Below are 20,137 nucleotides of genomic sequence, written 5' to 3' on the forward strand. Positions count from 1 at the left end.
ATGCTGCCAATTTACCACAATATCGTTTTTTACGGCAACTGCTGCACAAATCTCAGTAAATCCATGCAAAAAGATTATGCATGCCTACTAGAGATGAGCGAGCACCCAAATTCTCCAGTCCGCGTTATTCGAGTCAAGCTTTCCGTAAAATTCGAGAGCTCTACTCGAGTAACGAACCCCATTGACTACAATGGGAGACTCGAGCATTTTTGTATGTTGGACGCCGGGTGCCGAGCTCTCCCTATCCCCCTCCCCCTAAAACTGGGGCGGGTTCGAACACGGCTTGGTGCTCGTTCGAGTAACAAGCACCATCGAGTACGCTAATGCTCGAACGAGCATCAAGCTCGGCAGAGTACGTTCCCTCAACTCTAATGCCTACCTGTTTGTGCGCCATGGTCATTGCGCATCTTTATGCCACATCATGTCCGCATTGTGTGAATCCTCCCAAAAACCTGGGTGCAAATGTGACATGGATCAGCCAGATGGTTGGGTTTGTGAGTGGATGTTCATGAGTATGTTCCACCCGTATGACCTCTCTCGTATGCATCCTGCTGGGAATTCCTATTTTAACCTGCTCTTGTATCAGTAAACCTTAACATGAAGTCATTGTGATCCCATTTCATCTTCTATACGTGACCTTATTACCATTAAATAAAGTCTTGCTATTTCTTTAAGCCCTTCATATTGAAATTCACTTGCATGCCAACTTTGTAATTACAGCCATAAATTTGGAGTGTTGCTCTTAGTGCTACATTGGTCCTGTACGGATAATATCCATTTTACTGTCACAGTCAAATCGTTCTTCATTTTTCATGCTAAAATGCGTTACCTTATTTTTCCAGTCAGTACAGTTATTCAGAAGGGGATTGTCATTTTTGGTAAACATTTTTCTTCAGCTTTTTTTTTGCTTCAAGACTTTTTGTACTCGAATATATTCATCAACTCTAACTAGAAACCGCATTTATCCTCCATAATAATACCGTAGACATGATGCCATTCCTCATTCGGACTGTTTTCTGGATCTCGCATAGCATGCTCATTTGTTTACCGCACCTGGTACCAACTGATATGGTGCTTTTCAGGGTCCATTATACAAAGTACCATCATTTAGCTTATTAATTAATCAACTGTCACTTGTTGAGACCATCATTTAATGAAATGTTACTTTTCAATGGATTGTATTTGTTTTACTTGGGGATACTCCGGGCATATTACAACTTTTCTGAATTCAAGTGACAGTGCTAATTGTTAATGTGTTTTAAAAACTTTTGGGTGTCCATCATGTGATCCGCCAGCATGGAAGTCCCTGCGCTTCCGCCGATGTCATGAAAGTTGTACCGCTTCCTTCCTTGTCCAAGCCCAGCTGTGCGTATGGCCAAGCCGCTGTGTCTGGATTGAACGTAACACAGCTCTTGTTTTGATGATCTTTGGAGAGTTGGGCCCAAAGCGATTGAACATTGATGGTCTCAGGATAGGTTATCAGTGTTTTATTCCCAAAAGCCCCTTGTAATTAGAGATGAGCGAGCATACTCGCTAAGGACAATTACTTGATCGAGCATTGTCCTTAGCGAGTACCTGCCCGCTCGGAAGAAAAGGTTCGGCTGCCAGCGCGGGTGACAGGTGAGTTGCGGCAGTGAGCAGGAGGGAGCAGGAAATGTTATTAAGTAGGTGGCGCTCACAAATCAGACGTCCAAAGGTGTCTCTATGGCAGGAAGAGATACAATAGTAGAAAAGGTGCTTGTCTTGATATAGTAGAAGAGGGTACCCAAATTCATGCAGGCAATGGAAGTACTGCAGAGCGGCTTGAGAAGGCTCCAACCATATAAATGGTGGAGTAAATATATAGGGAAGAAAAAATTCTCAGCGCTCAGAAATAAGGGTACAAACTGATGACAATTAGTGATGAGTAATGGCAGATGACTTACTTCACGGAGGCGTCTGTGCCCAGACGCCCCCAAATCCCAGTAGTGTATCAAAATACCGTCGGCAATGGTAAAGGTTCCACGATTTATTAGACGCGTTTCGGCCATGTAATTTGGCCTTCATCAAGTACAATATGTAATGGAAAACAGTTACATATTACATATCACGCCTCCGTGAAGTAAGTCATCTGCCATTATTCATCACTAATTGTCGTCAGTTTGTACCCTTATTTCTGAGCGCTGAGAATTTTTTCTCTTTTTCTTCCCTATAGGGGGGAGCAGGAGGGAGAGAGAGATCTCCCCTTCGCCCCCTCCCCCCGCTCTCCCCCGCCGCCGGCAGCCGAACCTTTTTTTTCAGAGCGGGCAGGTACTCGTTAAGGGCAATGCTCGATCGAGTAATTGCCCTTAGCGAGTATGCTCGCTCATCTCTACTTGTAATACATTTCAGGAATGATGCTGTGCCTGTTTTTGTAAGTTTTGCCATTGTGTTTTATGATTCCTTTGTGTTCTAGTTATTATTTATCCTGGTGCTTTGCCTTTTTTGCAATTCTTTTTTTTTTTCATGTCTCCTATTTCATCCTATATTCACTGTATTTGGCATCCCTCTTCAGTATATCATTGCCTTATGGTTCTTTTACACAGGCCAATTATCAGGCCCGAGCGCTCCTCCAAATGCTCATTCAATTGACGATCAGGATGTGTAAAAGGACCAGTGATCGGCTGGTGAATGAACAAACGATCAGCTTGTTTACGAGAGCATGAAAATACTTAAAGGGGTTGTCCCGCGCCGAAACGTTTTTTTGTTTTTTTCAAACCCCCCCCAGTTCGGCGCGAGACAACCCCGATGCAGGGGTTAAAAAAGAACACCGCACAGTGCTTAGCTGAATCCCCGTGCTCCGGTGACTTCTTACTTACCGGTTGAAGATGGCCGCCGGGATCTTCTCCCTCGGTGGACCGCAGGGCTTCTGTGCGGTCCATTGCCGATTCCAGCCTCCTGATTGGCTGGAATCGGCACGTGACGGGGCGGAGCTACACGGAGCCCCATTGAGAAAAGAAGAAGACCCGGACTGCGCAAGCGCGTCTAATTTGGCCATTAGACGCTGAAAATTAGGCGGCTCCATGGAAACGAGGACGCTAGCAACGGAACAGGTAAGTGAAAAATTTCTTATAACTTCTGTATGGCTCATAATTAATGCACAATGTACATTACAAAGTGCATTAATATGGCCATACAGAAGTGTATAGACCCACTTGCTGCCGCGGGACAACCCCTTTAAGGATCAGCTGCACATGTTCCCATGTGGACAGTGAGCTGTGCAGTTGGCCTAAGGGGATGAACAATTGTTTGACGCCGTAAATTGATTTTTGGTACATGTGAAAAAAAAAATTAGAGCACCGATTGACACGGATGTTAATTGGCAGTCGTATAATCGGGCCAATAATTGGTGTGGAAGGTTTGCTAAGATTGGCTTTTTATACGCCAGTCTTGAGCCAATCTGCGTTGGAGTAAGATGCACCAAATTTTTTAAAAGCAGACGCCTTTACATAAATGTGGCTTATCTTGGACTCTTCGTGCAGCGGATAATGAACCTTACGCTTATGAACAGGCGTAGATTTGAGCTATAATTTACGCCATTTTCTGTCGGAAGTGATAGAAAACCTGTCGATAAGCAGAGGCGCTGCTCCTCCTATTAAACCATTCCCACCTATCTTTTTAAGAGTGCGGTGTGAGGCGTAACACAGCAAAATTTGGCTAAATATTGTGCAGGTGTGTCATGTCATAATTTGCGGCTTTCAGAACTGCCGTAAAGCCTGTAGTAAATTTTCCAAGTCTTATTCATTTCATGTTCTTCACCTCATGTCTATGGAGGCATGATCGTAGTCAGACAGTTTCAGAACAAACTTATGAGACTGGCTGAAAATAGTGTAGGTTGACATAACCTCAGTTATCTTACTGATATCAGCCTGATTAGGCGATGTTCCTCTTAAAGGGGCTGTCTCATTTGGACAACACTCGTTCAATAAACAATGTATAGAGCGTACAAAAGGGTCTGAGAAAACCATCCTTACTAGAGTTCTTGCATTGTTTGAGAACACAAGTACGCGGAGGAATGTAGAAGACTTCATTCATAGGTGATATAGAAGTTTGAGGAAGTTTTCCATTCGCTAGTAACAGACTCCTTCGACACTCTAGTCTTACCTGAGGAATGTGCAGGAGGAGAGGATAATGTAAAAATATATATACCTTTACATTATGCTGTCAATTATTTTTAGTATGAAACCTAATTAAAGCGGTTGTCTCGTGAAATCAAGTGGGGTTCAGCACTTCTGTATGGCCATATTAATGCACTTTGTAATGTACATCGTGCATTAATTATGAGCCATACAGAAGTTATTCACTTACCTGCTCCGTTGCTAGCGTCCCCGTCGCCATGGATCCATCTAAATTCGCTGTCTTCTGGCGTTTTTAGACGCGCTTGCGCAGTCCGGTCTTCTCCCTGGTGAATGGGGCCGCTCGTGCTGGAGAGCTGGTCCTCGTAGCTCCGCCCCGTCACGTGTGCCGATTCCAGCCAATCAGGAGGCTGGAATCGGCAATGGACCGCACAGAGCCCACGGTGCACAATGGGAGAAGACCCGCGGTGCATCGTGGGTGAAGATCCCGGTGGCCATCTTGGTAAAGGAAGAAAGAAGTCGCCGCAGCGCGGGGATTCGGGTAAGTAATAAACTTTTTTTTTTTTTAACCCATCCCTTGGGTTTGTCTCGCGCCGAACGGGGGGCCTATTGAATTAAAAAAACATTTCGGCGTGAGACAACCCCTTTAGTGGTCATGATTGGAAATTAAGGGATTGTCTGGTTACTGGACAACATTGCCCCTACACCAACAACTGTTAAAATAACAAAAGAAGTGGTACTTACCTGTCCTCTACTGCAGGGATCCAGCGCTGTAGTCCAGCCGTTCTCCCAAACTTTGTTGTGGACATTATGTCACAGGAAGTCACCTTACTGCTGCAGCCAATCAGAGATTGCAGCATCACTGCCCACAACGCTGCAGCCTCTGATCGGCTGCAGTGGTCAGATGACTTCCTGTGACATTATCTTACATAACCCCAGGAGCACAGCGGCGCTACAGTGCTGGATCCCCGCGGCAAAGAACAGGTAAGTACTGATCTTTTTGTTATTTTAACACAGTTGGTGCTTTAGGGGCTATGTTGTTCCCTAAGTGGACAACCCTTTTAAATATACAGCCATTAAGTACTGTAAATGCTGTTTTTATGGCATTGTTGAAGTAACTCTTTAACTCTACAACATATTTTTGTGGTTTTTTTGACAGTGCACTTTCAGAAGAGGAAAAATCTACATTGCGTGCGGGACTCATCGCCAACTTCACTGAGCCAGTAAATCAGGTTAGCGTATATAGTAATACTTCTGAGTAGCTCACCCATTGTGGAATAGGACTTGTTTAGGTCTTCATACTAGGAATCCATTGTTGAATTTATTACACAATTATGTAAAATAAATTTATATCTTAGAGGGGTTTTCAGCACAAAAAAATCATCTTGGGTAAATAAAGTGATTTGCACTTTTGCTAGTTATCAGATTGGCATCACATAGGCACAAGTCTGTTGAAAGGTTACAGGCTGGCTACCTGCAGTCACTGTTCGAAGTAGTTTATGAGAAAACTGCATGCTGCTTATTCCTTAAGGGGGTTTACTATGAAATTACTACCCATCTCCATGATAGGTCATCAATACTTGATCAACCAGGGTCCGCAGCTTGTGGCCCCAGCAAATCAGCACCCCACAGCGCCATAACACTCAGGGATTGGAGTAGTAGCTGCTGCTCTGACCCCTGTGTGGTGGACAACACTTGTAACTGCAGGCGCAGCTGTCTTTGATTTTCATATGGGCTGGGTCTGCAGTTACAAGCATTGGCCACTAGACAGGGGTCGGGGCAGCAGCTTCCACTCCAATCCCTGTGTATTGGGGCATCGGCAGCAGACATTTGCAAAGGTGTACCGCCCATCTGACTAATTAGCATATGATGCAGGAAGCCCTTTTGGGGTGATATCTCAAGATGGTAACTTGATTTGGAAAAAAAATAAAAGCTATTGTTTGATTTGCCATTAAATCACATATGTGAAAGTATACTGCGTTGATATGGCGAAAATATGCTGAAAGATTTCCTGTAACCATTTTGTGCAATCTGATGGTAATTAACATCAGATGGCTTGGGGTTAGTCTTGAGCGAGTTTGAGTGCTGAGCCTGCTCCATAAGTGGTAGGTATTGCCTGTAAAATACAGCTGTCGCCTGCCTACAGCAGACTGGATTGGAAATAAATCCAGTCCCGCCACCAGCCCCACGATGACATCACAGGGTACCAATGGATTGCCAAGACCACTCTAGCATTTTTGCATAACAGCGCGCCTCATCTGATTGCCTGCCACACTCTAGAGGGCTCCTCTATAAATTGCACTTCCATGTATTGCAGGCCCTTGTCTGATACTTATCAGGCACCACCTGATATTACTACTGCTTGCTCTTCCTCTACCCGGTGCTAACAATCCCATGATAAGGAGTTATATAATCATCAGCAGTAACTGTGATAGGATAAGAGTATAAAAAGAATCGGTAGAATCGGAACACAGTTTTTTTTTTGTCTCTGCATTTGTTTCATGAGTTTTGAGCCATTTAATTGGCCTCCTCGTGCCTCTCTTGATCCATTGCACCTGCTTTGCACTGCTCACCATTGGATTCTAAATGTCTGTCTGTCTTCCAGATCGCCACCCAGATTGCTGTTCTGATTGCTAAAGTTGCACGCCTCGACTGCCCCAAGCAGTGGCCCGAGCTGATCCCTACCCTGATCGAGTCAGTAAAGGTCCAAGATGATCTGAGGCAGCATCGAGCACTACTTACCTTTTATCATGTGACCAAGACCTTGTCTTCTAAAAGGCTTGCTGCAGACAGAAAACTATTTCAAGATGTAAGTATATGTAGCATGAGCAATGTCTCCTCTCCCGACAGGTAATAAGCTCACTTGTTAAGATAAAGTGTTACACCAGTATCGCTTCTCAAGTATAATGAGTGTTAAAATCCATACGAGCCGCACGCCTCGGCGTCTCATCTGTCCTCACTCTATTCCTTCTTCTGACAGGGACTGAGATAATACAGATACCAACTGAGAGATCATTGATTAGAGGTTCAACCCAGAGGCAGATAGAAGAGATGTAAAACATTTCCTATCCTCCTCTTAATTCTTAAAGGAACACTCCATGAAAATCGAATGCTTAGTGCAAGCCTGTAGGGGGCAGTGCACAAGAGAGTTGCTTACTCGCCCTCTCCCCTGGTGATCCAGTGCCTCAGTCCTGCGGTCCTCTCTGTCTTTGTTTAGGAATGGCTGTCCTATGACCACTGCTGCCGAGTGCTGTTCTCCTAGCATCACCACTCAGATGCTGGGGGCCATGATGAGGAACAGCACCTGACTGCTGCCGCCTCTGACTGGTTGCGACGGTCAGGTGGTAGCCATTCCTAAGCAGAGATTGCGAGATGGTGGGGCGGCAGCGCTGGATTGTTGAAGGAGAGGACAGTATTTAAATAGAGATGAGCGAACGTACTCGGTAAGGCTGATTTCGCAATCGAGCATCACGATTTTCGAGTACTTCACTACTCGGGTGAAAAGTACTCGGGTGAGCGGGGGGTTGCAGCAGGGAGTGGGGGGGAGAGGGAGAGAGAGAGGGCTCCCCCCTGTTTCCCGCTGCTACCCCCCACTCCCTGCTGCAACCCCCCGCTCACCCACAGCGCACCCGAGTACTTTTCACCCGAGTAGTGAAGTACTCGAAAATCGCGGTGCTCGATTGCGAAATCGCCCTTACCGAGTACGTTCGCTCATCTCTATATTTAAAGCTTACTTTGTTATTTTAAGCACAGGCTCACACAAGTGTAATTTAATCGTGTATTACGCGCGTGATATATGCGAGCATGATACGCGGTGCATAGATTTAAACAAGATCTATACATTGCGTATAATATGCACGTGAAAAATAACACAGCATGTTCTATTTTACAGCGTATTATGCACAAAATAGCCCTGTTATTCTCTATGGGTGTGTAATAAACGCTGGATATACGCAGTTGCATTGCGCATGTGTGCCGTTTTTTATGTACCATCGCTAAGTGACAGAGCAGGAATTAAAAAAAACATAGATAAAAATCAGGAAGACTGTGCCTGACAGCGTCCGTGTGATATGCTGCCATGCGCAGTTGCTACCATACACAATAAAACCGGGGCTCACACAGCAGTAAAACGTTGCGTTATACATATACGCTCGTGTCAGACTGCCCTAACTCATTTGCAGCTGTGCTTAAGAAAACATCCAACGATTGGGTAACCCCTTTAATCTTATTTGCAGTGGAGTAAGATGCGCCAAATTTATTATGCAGTGCACGCCTCTTAAGATGCATCTCTGGACGCCGTACTAGATGGTCAATTCTAGATCTATGCCAGCCTTTGGTGTAGATTGTAGTGATCTTGCCGGGTTGTAGGAGGCTACACCTTGCCTGCTTAGCCACACTTAAACTTTGGAAAAATGATGAATGTGGCGCAGAAAGAAAAGAAGAAAACGCAGATTTGCTTGAACAACCACGTTCTCCTTCCCCACAACCCTTCATATGAAGACACTGCAGAGACAAGTGTGCGCATCTGTGCGACATTTGGGGACTCAAGCATGCGCACAGTATCCTGCTGAAGTACTCTTGTATGTGATGTTTCTGTTACTATGGGAATTCAGGTGCTCTGCTATCACTAAGGGCTCATGTCCACGGGCAAAATAAGAATTAAAATCCGCAGCGGATTTTAACTCTTCTCCTGCCCGCGGATCCGCACCCCATAGGTATGCATTGACCACCCGAGGGGTAGATAAATACCCGCGGATCGTCAATAAAAGGAATTTAAAAAAAAATGGAGCATGAAAAAATCCGGACCATGCTCCATTTTCATGCAGGTCTCCCGCGGGGACGGCTCCCGCGGGCTTCTATTGAAGCCTATGGAAGCCGTCCGGATCCGCGGGACACAAAAATCATAATTTACTCACACGCTCCGGTTCTTCTCTTCTCCGCAGCGCCATCTTCTCTCAGTCGCGGCCGGATCATTTTGCTTCGGGCCGGCGCATGCGCGGGGCACGTCACCGACGTCATCCTGCACATCCGCCGAGCCGAAGAAAGAAGATCCGGTCGCAATGCAGAGAAGATGACGCCGCAGCGAAGAGAAGAAACGGAGTGGATGGGAGGTGAGTTTATTCTTATTTATTGTTATTTTCAGCGCTCATGTCCGCGGGGCAGGAGGGACCCGCTGCAGATTCTCCATGGAGAATCTGCAGCGGATCTGATTTTCCCCGTGGACATGAGGCCTAATACTCCCACTGAAGTGAAAGGAGCGATGATGTGCCTGCACAACCAGGCCGGAAATCCTGGGATTGGGGAAAGATCCAAACTCCACCAATGAGCATATTTTCTCCAATCTTCTACATAAGGGATAGCTTGCTGGGATGGACATACCCCTTTAATGACAGTGAATCTACGGGCGCGATGCAGGTTTTCCATCTGGTTTTCCACTTTCTAATGCGTCTTACAGTTAAAAAAAAAAAAAGATATTTTTTTGATATCTCCTTTTACTATTTAGCACATTGCACACCTGGGATCAATGATCAAGTAAAAAGAAACCTCTTTAAAGTGATACTTTTTTAATCTCCTATATTGTTTAATCCAGTTCAGAACAACACTGTCAGCACTGATGTTTCCCGCTTGGCATGCAGACTGTGTCCTCTTCCCAGCATCCCGCCCCACGTGACGTCAGTACTTGCTGTGTATTCCACCAGTATACTTCACCTGTGGCAGTGAGGTCTTGCTTCACAAGCTGGGGCCATATTTCTGTTTACTCCCTGCATACTTCTGAAGACATGGCCCCCAAGATTCTCATAAGCAGCAACGTACCTTGCTTTGCCACCCACATGTTTGGCACATGCCACCTTTTTTTCTGCGTTAAGGCCCCTTTAGGCGGAACAATTAATGTTCAAATGAGTGAAAGCGAAGGATAATCGTTCAGTCAAAATGTGAACCAATGACTGAACGATAATTGTTTACTTTTCGCTGTTTCTTCATTTTATTTTGGCCTGTACACTTATAGTTAGGTTTAAACAGCGATCGTTCATTCCCTTTCATACACTTAGGCCGCCTGCAGACGAGCGGGTCGGATCCGGCAGCGAGAATTCTCGCCTCGCGATCCGACCCGAGCGCCTGCAGGGACGAGCGCGTACTCACCCGCGCCTGGCGGCCCCGGCTCTTTCATGTGCCGGCTGCCGCGCAGCCGGCGCATGCGCAGACCGGAGCCGGCGGCCGGGTGAGTGCATGCCCCGCAGAAAATTAGGACATGCCGCGGTTTGTTTGCCGCGCGAGATTTCGCACGGCCAAACCGCGGCCGTCTGCATAGGAGTGCGTATTTTATTGCACTCCTATGCAAACTTTCAGCGGCGGAAATCCCGCGGGAAATCCCGCGGCGGGATTTCCGCTCGTGTGCAGGCGGCCTTATACAACAAATGTGAAAAACTGAACGATTCTCGTTTGAATGAGCCAACGATGTATCTGAATAAGCCCCTAGGCTACATATACATTATTGTCTTTGTGCATGTATCAGACATCCCATGTACATCCCATCCGTGTACTGTCTGATGATCGGGGCACCACACATTGTCATGTAGTAGAAATACAGAATGATGTTGTTTTTGTTTTTTTTTTACTCAAAGTATTCATCCAAGAAAAAAAAACAAAAACTAAAAAGGCCATATGAATACTCCCATGCCAATGAATGGGTACCTATCCCTTCTGTTTTTCGGACTGTCCGTGTGCGTAAAGGCCTTAGGAAGGTTTGCACTACTTATTTAGGACTTTTTAATCATACATTTTGTCAAAATCCAACACAGAAAGCAAAAATACGTTTTAAACCTATTGTTACACTGAAAGACAAAACAATCTACACGTCGAAATGTCTAAAAAGATTGGTTGATCTCCCAACCCCAATGATATTACTTTGGATCCTGCCAGGTGGAATAGTGTTATCATCTGGACAGTCATCTGAACATTACTTGTACATACACAATTGGAAACACCAATTTATCAGAGGCTTTCATGGTGTCATAAACACCTCGCACCACGCCAAGGCGAGGGAGAAGGTCTCAGCTTTTTCGATCTCAGTAAAGTGCTATTGTGGAAGATGGGAGATCAGCCTAACTCTGCAAAAGCTGCAGTGTAAATTCAGCCAAATGACTCTCGTCTGCTGTGTTGTTTATGGGCACTTTGTTTTTCTGAAGGTTTAAGTTCCTTTAATATGATGTAATGAGTAAAGGTCTTACAGTGACTGTCCAGCCTTTATATGTCTCAGCGCCTGTGGAGAACAAATACTCGCTATTTATGTATTTTTTTTATTGTTTGCGCCTTGGCTTTGTTTTAACTCAGCTTCATTAGGGTTGAGCTGTGATCTCAGTTTATTTACAGTGTCTACAGGAGTCTGAGGTCATCTAAGACACGCCCCCTGTCTTGTCATTGGTTCAGGCTGCTGCTCTCTCCTTATCCCTACAGCTTGGCCTCCTCTGATTAGATGTTGAGGTTAAACCCGAACCCTTCACAAACTCAGCAGGAAATTCGTGCTATTTTCTGTCGCAGCGATGACAGATTGATTATGAAGTACAGATTATTAAACTTACCAGCGAAAAAGATTATCAGATAATGATCCACAGTAAAGGCCCATTTACACACAACGATTATCGCTCAAAATTCGCTCAAAAGCTGTCTTTTGAGCGATAATCGTTGCCTCTAAACGCGTGGCCATTGTGCACTGTTCGTTCATTGCTCATTTCTAGCGATGAGCTTTATCAGTGCCGCCCACTGATATCTCAGTGGGCGGTGCTGATAGCATTCTTTCAGCTGTTATCCCGCTGGCAGTTCTCAGCGGGATACCAGCTGAAAGCATTGAAAACAAAGCAGCTGTTTGCATATACTAAGCAGCTGCATTGTTCTCAAGGCTATGTGCAGTGTCCTGGTCCGCCTGCATTAACTCTTTAGCAGCTAATTAGCTACTTAGAGTTATGCAAAGATAATCGCTCAAAACTGTCGTTTGAGCGAACTTTGAGCAATCATCGTTCCGTGTCAATGGGCCTTTAGGGGAAGCCTGAAGGCTTGCTTGTAATTGACCAAATGTTTTTTCTCAATTCTGCCAAAATATGACCTGGAGGATTTGTAGTAAAAGTGGCAAGTGCAATCTGTACTAAACGATTCAGCTGTAACATGTTTGTGGCATTACATAAGTGTGGGTCATAAACCAGATATACTGGGCTCTAACTTTGGCTTCATGTACAGTACTGAATTATAGATGCTGTTCAAGTCTTACTGGGCCAAAGTATTGTGGTAATGTTATCACATTTTACTAAGTCCCCTGCCTTAATAATGTATGGTACTCTCTGTACTACCTGTCCAGATTCTGATTTGGTTAAAGTGTCCCCATTGAAAACAGGGCAAAGTGAAAAACTGCCTCCATGAATAGCTGTCTGTCTAATGCTATCTATTGAATAGTAACCCTAAAAGTCAATGTCTGATGCTTGCAACATGACCAGGGATATAATCCAAATTATTTCTGTAAGAAAAAAAATGACTCGTCCCCGGACAGCTGTTTTGGGGCTTTTGCTGTTGCTGGATGAGAGTTTATTTGCAGACCCTAAACCAGTGGCCCACAACCTGTCTTTCCATAACCCATATAGCTTTTAATGGAGGACTTTAAGGGACTTTATTCTGATGCAACTGCCTTTTTACAACACAGCATCAGAAGCCCAACACGGGTCTCCTGTGCCAGAAGAAGTAGGGTGCTTGGCTGTTAGATTAATAGCCTGACAATTGCTAAAGTAGCAGGGACAAGAGAAACATCAGCCCTCCGCTGTTTAACCCTCTGTATGCCACAGTCAATGCGACTATGGCATGTAAAAGGTTGACAGAGGGAGGCGGCTTCCTCTCTCACCCATCTGACCCCCTTGATGTGTTCGAGGGGTCCCAATGAGTTGCTGTGGCATCCAGAGGCTTGAATATGGCCTCCGGGTATACCAGCTACGGTGGCCTATGAGGATAGTTCCAGGACTATATTTTGGGCCCAGTGTAAAAACGCCTGGCGCTATATGGGCCTGGCCGGGTGCTTTTACGTTTCAGGAATACGGCCATGTGATCTGATGCATTGGAATCCAGTGCAGCAGATCACAGCGCATATCGGCCAGCCGTGAAAACAGCAGCGATATACGCTCGTGGGAAAGAGCCCTAAAGCTAAGGGAGCTGTTTTTTAGTGCACCGAATGAGCCTGGTGGCATAGAGAGTAGTAGGGGCGATCGTTCATAGAGAGACACCAGTGACAATATGGAGTAGGTCCACTCCTATCCATCACAATGACACACTCCAGTTGGGCACTCCCACCACTTGTGTTGTAGCCTCCCATGTCCGGCCACAGTGCCAACACAGATCTGAAGCTGTTAGATAAAGTGCATGACATTAGACTTGGGACCCTCTACTATTTTAATACTATTTATGTACATTAAAAGCACCTTTTTAACATTTCCTTCTCATTGCCAAGGTAAGTTATGACAATGCTACGAATCCTAGTGACTATTGATCTGGCCCACAAGACGTCTTCTTTCATCTGTAGCATATAAATGACGGGTCTTGTTTCATTTCTTGAAGGGTGTTGTATCATTTAAGACTACTTATTAGCCTTGTGTTAGTTTAATAGATTGCTTGTCACATAGAAACATTCATTACAAAGAAAAAAGTGTAATAGGTATCCTGACAAGTGAAAACAGCATCATTCATTAATTTGTCACTCGTTTAAATAATTGAAGGGGAGCGCCGCAGTCTAAACTTTTACCGCGGATTAAATATTCTATTCAGCTACTTTAAAATGAGTTTTGAAATTGTTTGCCGTGATGTGACGGCGGATTGAAGTGCTGCGTAAATCACAATCATTATATCAGGGGTGTAGAATGATACTCGGCAGCCATCCGCCCCTGTTTCACTAATATCCTTACTATTAAGTAATTGGCTTTTTTACCTTTTTGCCAGGAAGTTATTTTCAAGTCCTGCAGTGATGGTCCCAAGCTAGTTTAGAGTACAGAATCCATTTCTCATGTAATGAATATATTTCTTCCCCACGGAACCAGTTGCTATGGCAAATCAAATGCAGTATGTTCTTAAAGTGTTACCTGCTGCACGCTATGTCGCAACAATTTGTAATATATCCATCGGTAAGGCTGGGGTAATTGAAGTTTAGGCCGGAGAGTGACATGAATCAAAAGCAGTAGTTATAGCAATGTGCTTGTGAAGGCTATGACACAAGGAACTTATTTGATTTAAGTGGCAAAAAGACTTTTTATGTTGCTTATGAGAGAGTTGACATGAAGCTCCGTTAGCCATCTAATAACGGCTTATCACATTGGAAGCAGAACAGCAGATAAATCTGATTTATGTCTTCTGCTGTTGTAGGTTTTAGGGGGGTTTAGTTTTTCACATATACAAACATAATAGAACTAATCTGCAATATTTCTGATGCTTTTTTCCCCCCTGTTAGAACTGTAATTACTAGGTTTATCCAGACGGGGGAGCTGTGTAATAAGTTTGTGTTAAAATAAAATAGACTTTGAAGTCCCTGTAATAATAATGAGAAAAAAAAGTCTAAAATGTGCATTTAAGTTACTGCCCACTAACGACGGGATTAATGCAATTTACTAAGTAATACTGACATTTGCATAACCTTACAAAAAATAAACTAAAAAGAGAAGGGAAGAATGGTGTACGTTGACACAACTAGAAGAATAAAAGCATCTGTAGCTGTTCTAACTTTGAATATATGGCAAGGAATAGATATTATGTTTATCATATGTCATTGGACGCTTGCATTATAAATAATACTGTAGCTGTATAAGTAGGTAGTACATATAGATTATGCAGTTTTGGTGCACAAATAGTAATAATGAAACAAAAGCATATAAAGAAATCTTTAGAATATGTGTAATGAACCCACGGGTACAGGTAAAAAAACATACAAAGGAGCATGCAGAAAGGAAGGTTTGTAGTAATAGTTAAAAAAACTTGTTCAAGCTTCTCTTTGCTGTGGGTGTTATGAGTCCGGCAGTCCAATTATTTGCTGAGTTGTGGGGCTCCCTCACCCACAGCCGGTATTTACAGCTCTCTCTGTCGGTGTGGGAAGGAAGAAGCTGTCAACCATGACTACTGGAAAAAGTAGGTACCTGACTCACAAATGACTCGGAGTATTTGACTTGCATCACTCAAAGAAGTATTAAGAACAATCAAATAGTTCTTATCTACAGATTGCAAACTTTCCTTAAAGCATACCCACACTTTCAGGTGACTTTTCAGAATAAGCTGCCATTTGTGAAGAATAACACCATTTCTGGTCATTATATAACACACATCCTGCATTTTTCACCAGTTATTGCCTATGCAGGTTGTTTTTCTAGTTTTCAGTTTTCTCTGCTACCTCTCTGTAACACAGAGAAATAACAGCATCAAGGACAGTGCACAGCAGTACTTACCAGTGTAGATGTGATTCCAGTAGCTGTAATACAGTGAATAATTTATAAGCTGCAGCAGCTACATCTGTGTGGGTCTCTCCTCCTCCCCTCTCAATTATCTTTTATGGCCCAAGTGAGACAACACCCTCATCCACTTCCAGTTATCTGTTTAAGTGTCTTGGTTTGCTGCAGACAGACTTCACTCGACAACAGGCAGTGGACAGCAGATTAGAAAGGAGGGGGAGACACCCTAGAACTTTAAAGGGATCTATTAGCGCAAAAATATAATTTTAGTTAAAGTGCTTTTGCTTTTTTGCTAGTTATCACATTGTCACATAAGTACAGGTTATGTCTACGTGAGGTGACCTTTTAAACATCTTCCTAGCAGTATGCTTAATTAACTAATTGTAAAGATTAGAGATGAGCGAGCACCCAAATGCTCGGATCCGCGTTATTCGAGTGGAGCTTTTCGTAAAATTCGAGAGCTCTACTCGAGTAACGAACCCCAGTGACTACAATGGGAGACTCGTGCATTTTTGTATGTGGGACGCCGGGTGCCGAGCTTTTTTTTTGTTTCCCTTCTAGGTTCGTCACAGCAGGGAGGAGCCAAAAACTGGGGCGGGGTCAAACACGGCTTGATGCTCGTTCGAGTAACGAGCACCATCGACTACGCTAATACTCGAATGAGCATCAAGCTCGGCACAGTATGTTCGCTCAACTCTAGTAAAGATGTATTTATAGTTACATAATGGAAGTAGAAGAACATATTAGTAACCTTGCGCTCTTTGTCGTCTTTATGTTGGAAAGAAAAGAGTTAATAAAGATGCCACACTTCCTATTGCTTCTATAACCCTGACATATTCCGATTCTAATCACTCACATCAGTTCCTAGTTTAGCTTGCAGTGTAATTTCCCATGTGATACATATAAGGCAAATTTAATGAAAAGCAAATTAACCTATCAATACTTTTTTGGAGTGTGAGTGGGTGTGCAGAGTACCTCAATTAAACCAATTTTTGAAAATTAACCTTTTCCCAACCAGTGTTTGCCCTCATCCTACATTAAAATTTCCCTGCATAGGTCGAGAGCCGACAGCTATTTCTAACGATATGCCGTACAGCCCTCTGAAGTAGGAGGCTGTTCTGCATATGTATGTAACATTATACAGGACAGACCTCCATACAAATGTAGTCTCCCGCATTGAAGCACTGTCCTGCATACTGTTAGAAACATGTGCTGGCTCTCATCTGACATGGGAGCTATGCAGGGAAATTTTAATTTTGGATGAGGATCGACACTGGATTGGAAAGGGTTAACAGTGAAAACAAAAAGAATGCTATGAGGTGGATGATGACGATGAATATAATAAAATTAGTAGTGGACACTGGAACAGATGTTATGGAACCGAAATAAAAACCAGTGAAATACTGACCTCTCCCTGACATTGGTCCTCAACACCAGTCTGTAAACACCCTTAAGATGGCCCTATCAATGATCTTGTCTAAAACACTATTACTGAGAACAAGAGGCTAAAGAAGCAAATGCTGAAATGACCCAAGGCAGACAGAAACAAGCAAGAAAAGATTAGAAAAACCACCAACTAGGAAGTACAGGCTACAAAAGAAATTTAAGGAGCAAGATAAACTAATAGGACAGACTGGACAAGACTGGATTAGAACTAGGTACTTGAAACTACAAAAAATAATTCTGAATAGAAGGCGTGTTGTTACAGCTATCAACTGCACCACACTACAGAGGCCAAACGATTTAAGTAGAGTCTAACCAGTCAGACACTCCTTTCCTGTAACAAGGCTGGGCAGTGTCGTCAGTTGATCCCCACTTCTTTCCAATTGATCATTGCAACTGTCCCAGCAATAACTTAGAAGGAAGGGGATAACGATGCATTAGGATTTCTCCTGCTTATCGTAACAAGGTACAATTTGACGACTCCAAAAGCTATTCTAATTTTTTGGGCAGTTTGGCAAAACCTGGATTTTTTGTTACCGTAAAATCCTTTTCTCAGATATTCAGCGAAGATCTTGGGTATAGCATCTGCCACTGGAAGGCGAGCACTGAGCAAAGGAGGAGATGACTCCTCCTACCAGCTATAAATCATTTTTACACGCAAGCAGTAGGAATGCAAAAGCCCAAAAGCTAACTAAATGTATAACTCAAAGACAACCTACAACTAAAAGAAGAAGTAAAGTGGGAATCTCAGAACAGAGAAACAGACAGTTTCCACAAAACAATTGGTGTTGCTGTGTCCCTCAACAAAGATCCAAGGAAAGAATTTTACAGTGAGTAACAAAAAATCCTGTTTTCTCAGCCGTGTCATTGGGGCACATAGTGAAAACCTTGGGACATTGAACAGCATCACTTAGGGTGAGCCCAAAATACTGGTGAAGCCGCCAGGCTACTGCCGCCTGTAGAATCCCGTGAGCTAAAGCCGCATCAGAAAATATAAAAGTGTTCACCCTGTAAAATGTCTAAATGGAAGCCTAGGTCATGGCCTTGTAAACCTGGAGAGCAGAAGTGTTGTGGGGCACCCCAGGGACCGATGGGTTAGAGATAGGCAAATGGCTCTGAGTTCCAGTACCTTGATGTGGAGGGACACTTCTGAGTTGATCCACTGTCCCTGCACTGTTAAGCTGCTGAGGATCACCCACTGGCCTAAAAAGGGAAGGAAGGCAGTTCCTTGACAGAGGTCGGATGACGTCAACCACCAAAAAAGGGAACAATGGCCCGACTGAGGGAGGATCAAGGGCGCTACAGTTTTAATCAGCCTGATAGTATGGCTGTAGTGGGTGAGCGTGAAATTGCGCATATGGGATTGCTTTGAATGCAACTTCCATGAGTCTCAGCACCCACATAACCTGGCGGATGGAGATAGGAGTGTATGACTGCAGAAAGCTGCCTCGTTGCTGCAGGAGTGCAAACTTGTCCCTCGAAAGTTGAACCTTTGTCTGTGTTGAAGAGTAGTCTGAGAAAGGTGAGCAGATGTGATGGGACCAATTTGGACTTTGGACGATTGTTAAACCAGCTAAAATGACAGAGCGTTTCTAGCACTATCATGAGGTTCTCCGCATTGGCCCTTAGGGATGGAGCCTTAATCAATATATCATCCAGATAAGGGATCGCCATGATGCCCTGGAATGAAGAATCGTCACAACAGCTGATAGGACCTTTGTGAAGACTTGGGAAGCTGTTACTAGGCTGAATGGCAAGGCATTGAATTGGAAAGGATTCGAATAGACTACAAACTGAAGAAAACGCTTGTGGGACTGATGGATCGGGAACTTTCCATAAACATGTCATAGTCCAGAAAAGGCCCCCTTCCAGGGGAATGACCACATCACTTGAAGGTAACGGCACCTCCTTCTCTGGCCACAAGACAGCCCGTCGCACATAGAGAGGGAAGCTAAGGAAGGGGGAATGAGAAGAACGGGGCTGGGATGAGGGAAACTAATGGCCATCATACTTGCCTTTCTAGAGGAAAGTGCCACATGCCGTCGCATCAACATCCAGCTTGATTCTTTTCTATTTCTCGCCTTCCTTTTTTATTAAGGGGATTCTGTCACCCTATGAATCCAAAAAGTCAGAGGAACTCCAGTATCTTAGACCTGCAACTAGAAGGTCTACCTCCTATCAACACTAAGCTAAAACTGATTTTAGCTGAGTGGCTACAGGACTGCTACAGCTGATAGAAGGAGCCAGCTTTTCCTTTGCTTAGTGTCCACCTCCTAATGGCAGGATCTATACCCAAGGTCTTCGCTATGTCCCCCATTGACACAGCCGAGAAAAAGAACTTTATGTATTAATACAAAAAAAAAAGAAAATTAGTTACTAGCTGCTAGAGATGAGCGAGCATACTCGCTAAGGACAATTGCTCGAGCGAGCATTGCTCTTAGCGAGTACCTGCCTGCTCGGAAGTAAAGGTTTGGGTGCTGGCGCGGGTGAGCGGTGAGTAGCGGGAGTGAGCAGGGGGGAGCGGGGGGGGGGGGAGAGAGGGAGAGAGAGATCTCCCCTCCGTTCCCCCCTGTTCTCCCCCGCCGATCCTCGTTGGCACCCGAACCTTTTCTTCCGAGCGGGCAGGTACTCGCTAAGGACAATGCTCGCTCAAGCAATTCTCCTTAGCGAGTATGCTCGCTCATCTCTACTAGCTGCAGATCTTTTGGTGCAATGATTACATGGGATTTGTCCACAGATACAGTATCAGCAAAAGCTTTTGTGTAAAAAAAAACAAGAAACAATTGACATGCAGGAGCTCTCCACATATTACAGAGGCAATGAATGACTATATATTTTTACACTGTGCAAATATTGTATTGCAATTGGATATTGATTGGCTGTTCACTTGCTGTGAAATTTCATGTTTTCCTCTTTCCTTAGAGGAAATAAGCTTGTTATGACCTGGCATCCCCAGCTCACCTATATGACCGCTTAACTTTCTTATTTTGTACATCGACTGAATACTTAAACCAGAGCAGATGCTGTGATACCTGCTTACATTACATTTAAGTGGCCTATTAGTCCAATCAAGTTTCCATGCAGGTTTCTACCACACGGTGATAATTGGTGTCTATTGCTGAGCACTTTCACAGTTGA

General features: G+C 44.2%; 1 protein-coding gene across 1 annotated transcript in view; it reads left to right on the top strand.

Moving 5' to 3' along the window:
* The window catches only part of IPO11 (importin 11), a 450,706-nt gene that overhangs the window by 55,189 nt on the left and 375,380 nt on the right, over positions 1-20,137 (top strand). Inside the window, exons 4-5 of the mRNA XM_066602787.1 lie at positions 5,254-5,326; positions 6,700-6,903. Of these exons, the coding sequence (XP_066458884.1) occupies positions 5,254-5,326; positions 6,700-6,903 (277 nt within the window). The remainder of the gene's footprint in view (positions 1-5,253; positions 5,327-6,699; positions 6,904-20,137) is intronic.

This window comes from Eleutherodactylus coqui, chromosome 5 (assembly GCF_035609145.1).
Source record: "Eleutherodactylus coqui strain aEleCoq1 chromosome 5, aEleCoq1.hap1, whole genome shotgun sequence".
Taxonomy (NCBI): Eukaryota; Metazoa; Chordata; class Amphibia; order Anura; family Eleutherodactylidae; genus Eleutherodactylus; species Eleutherodactylus coqui.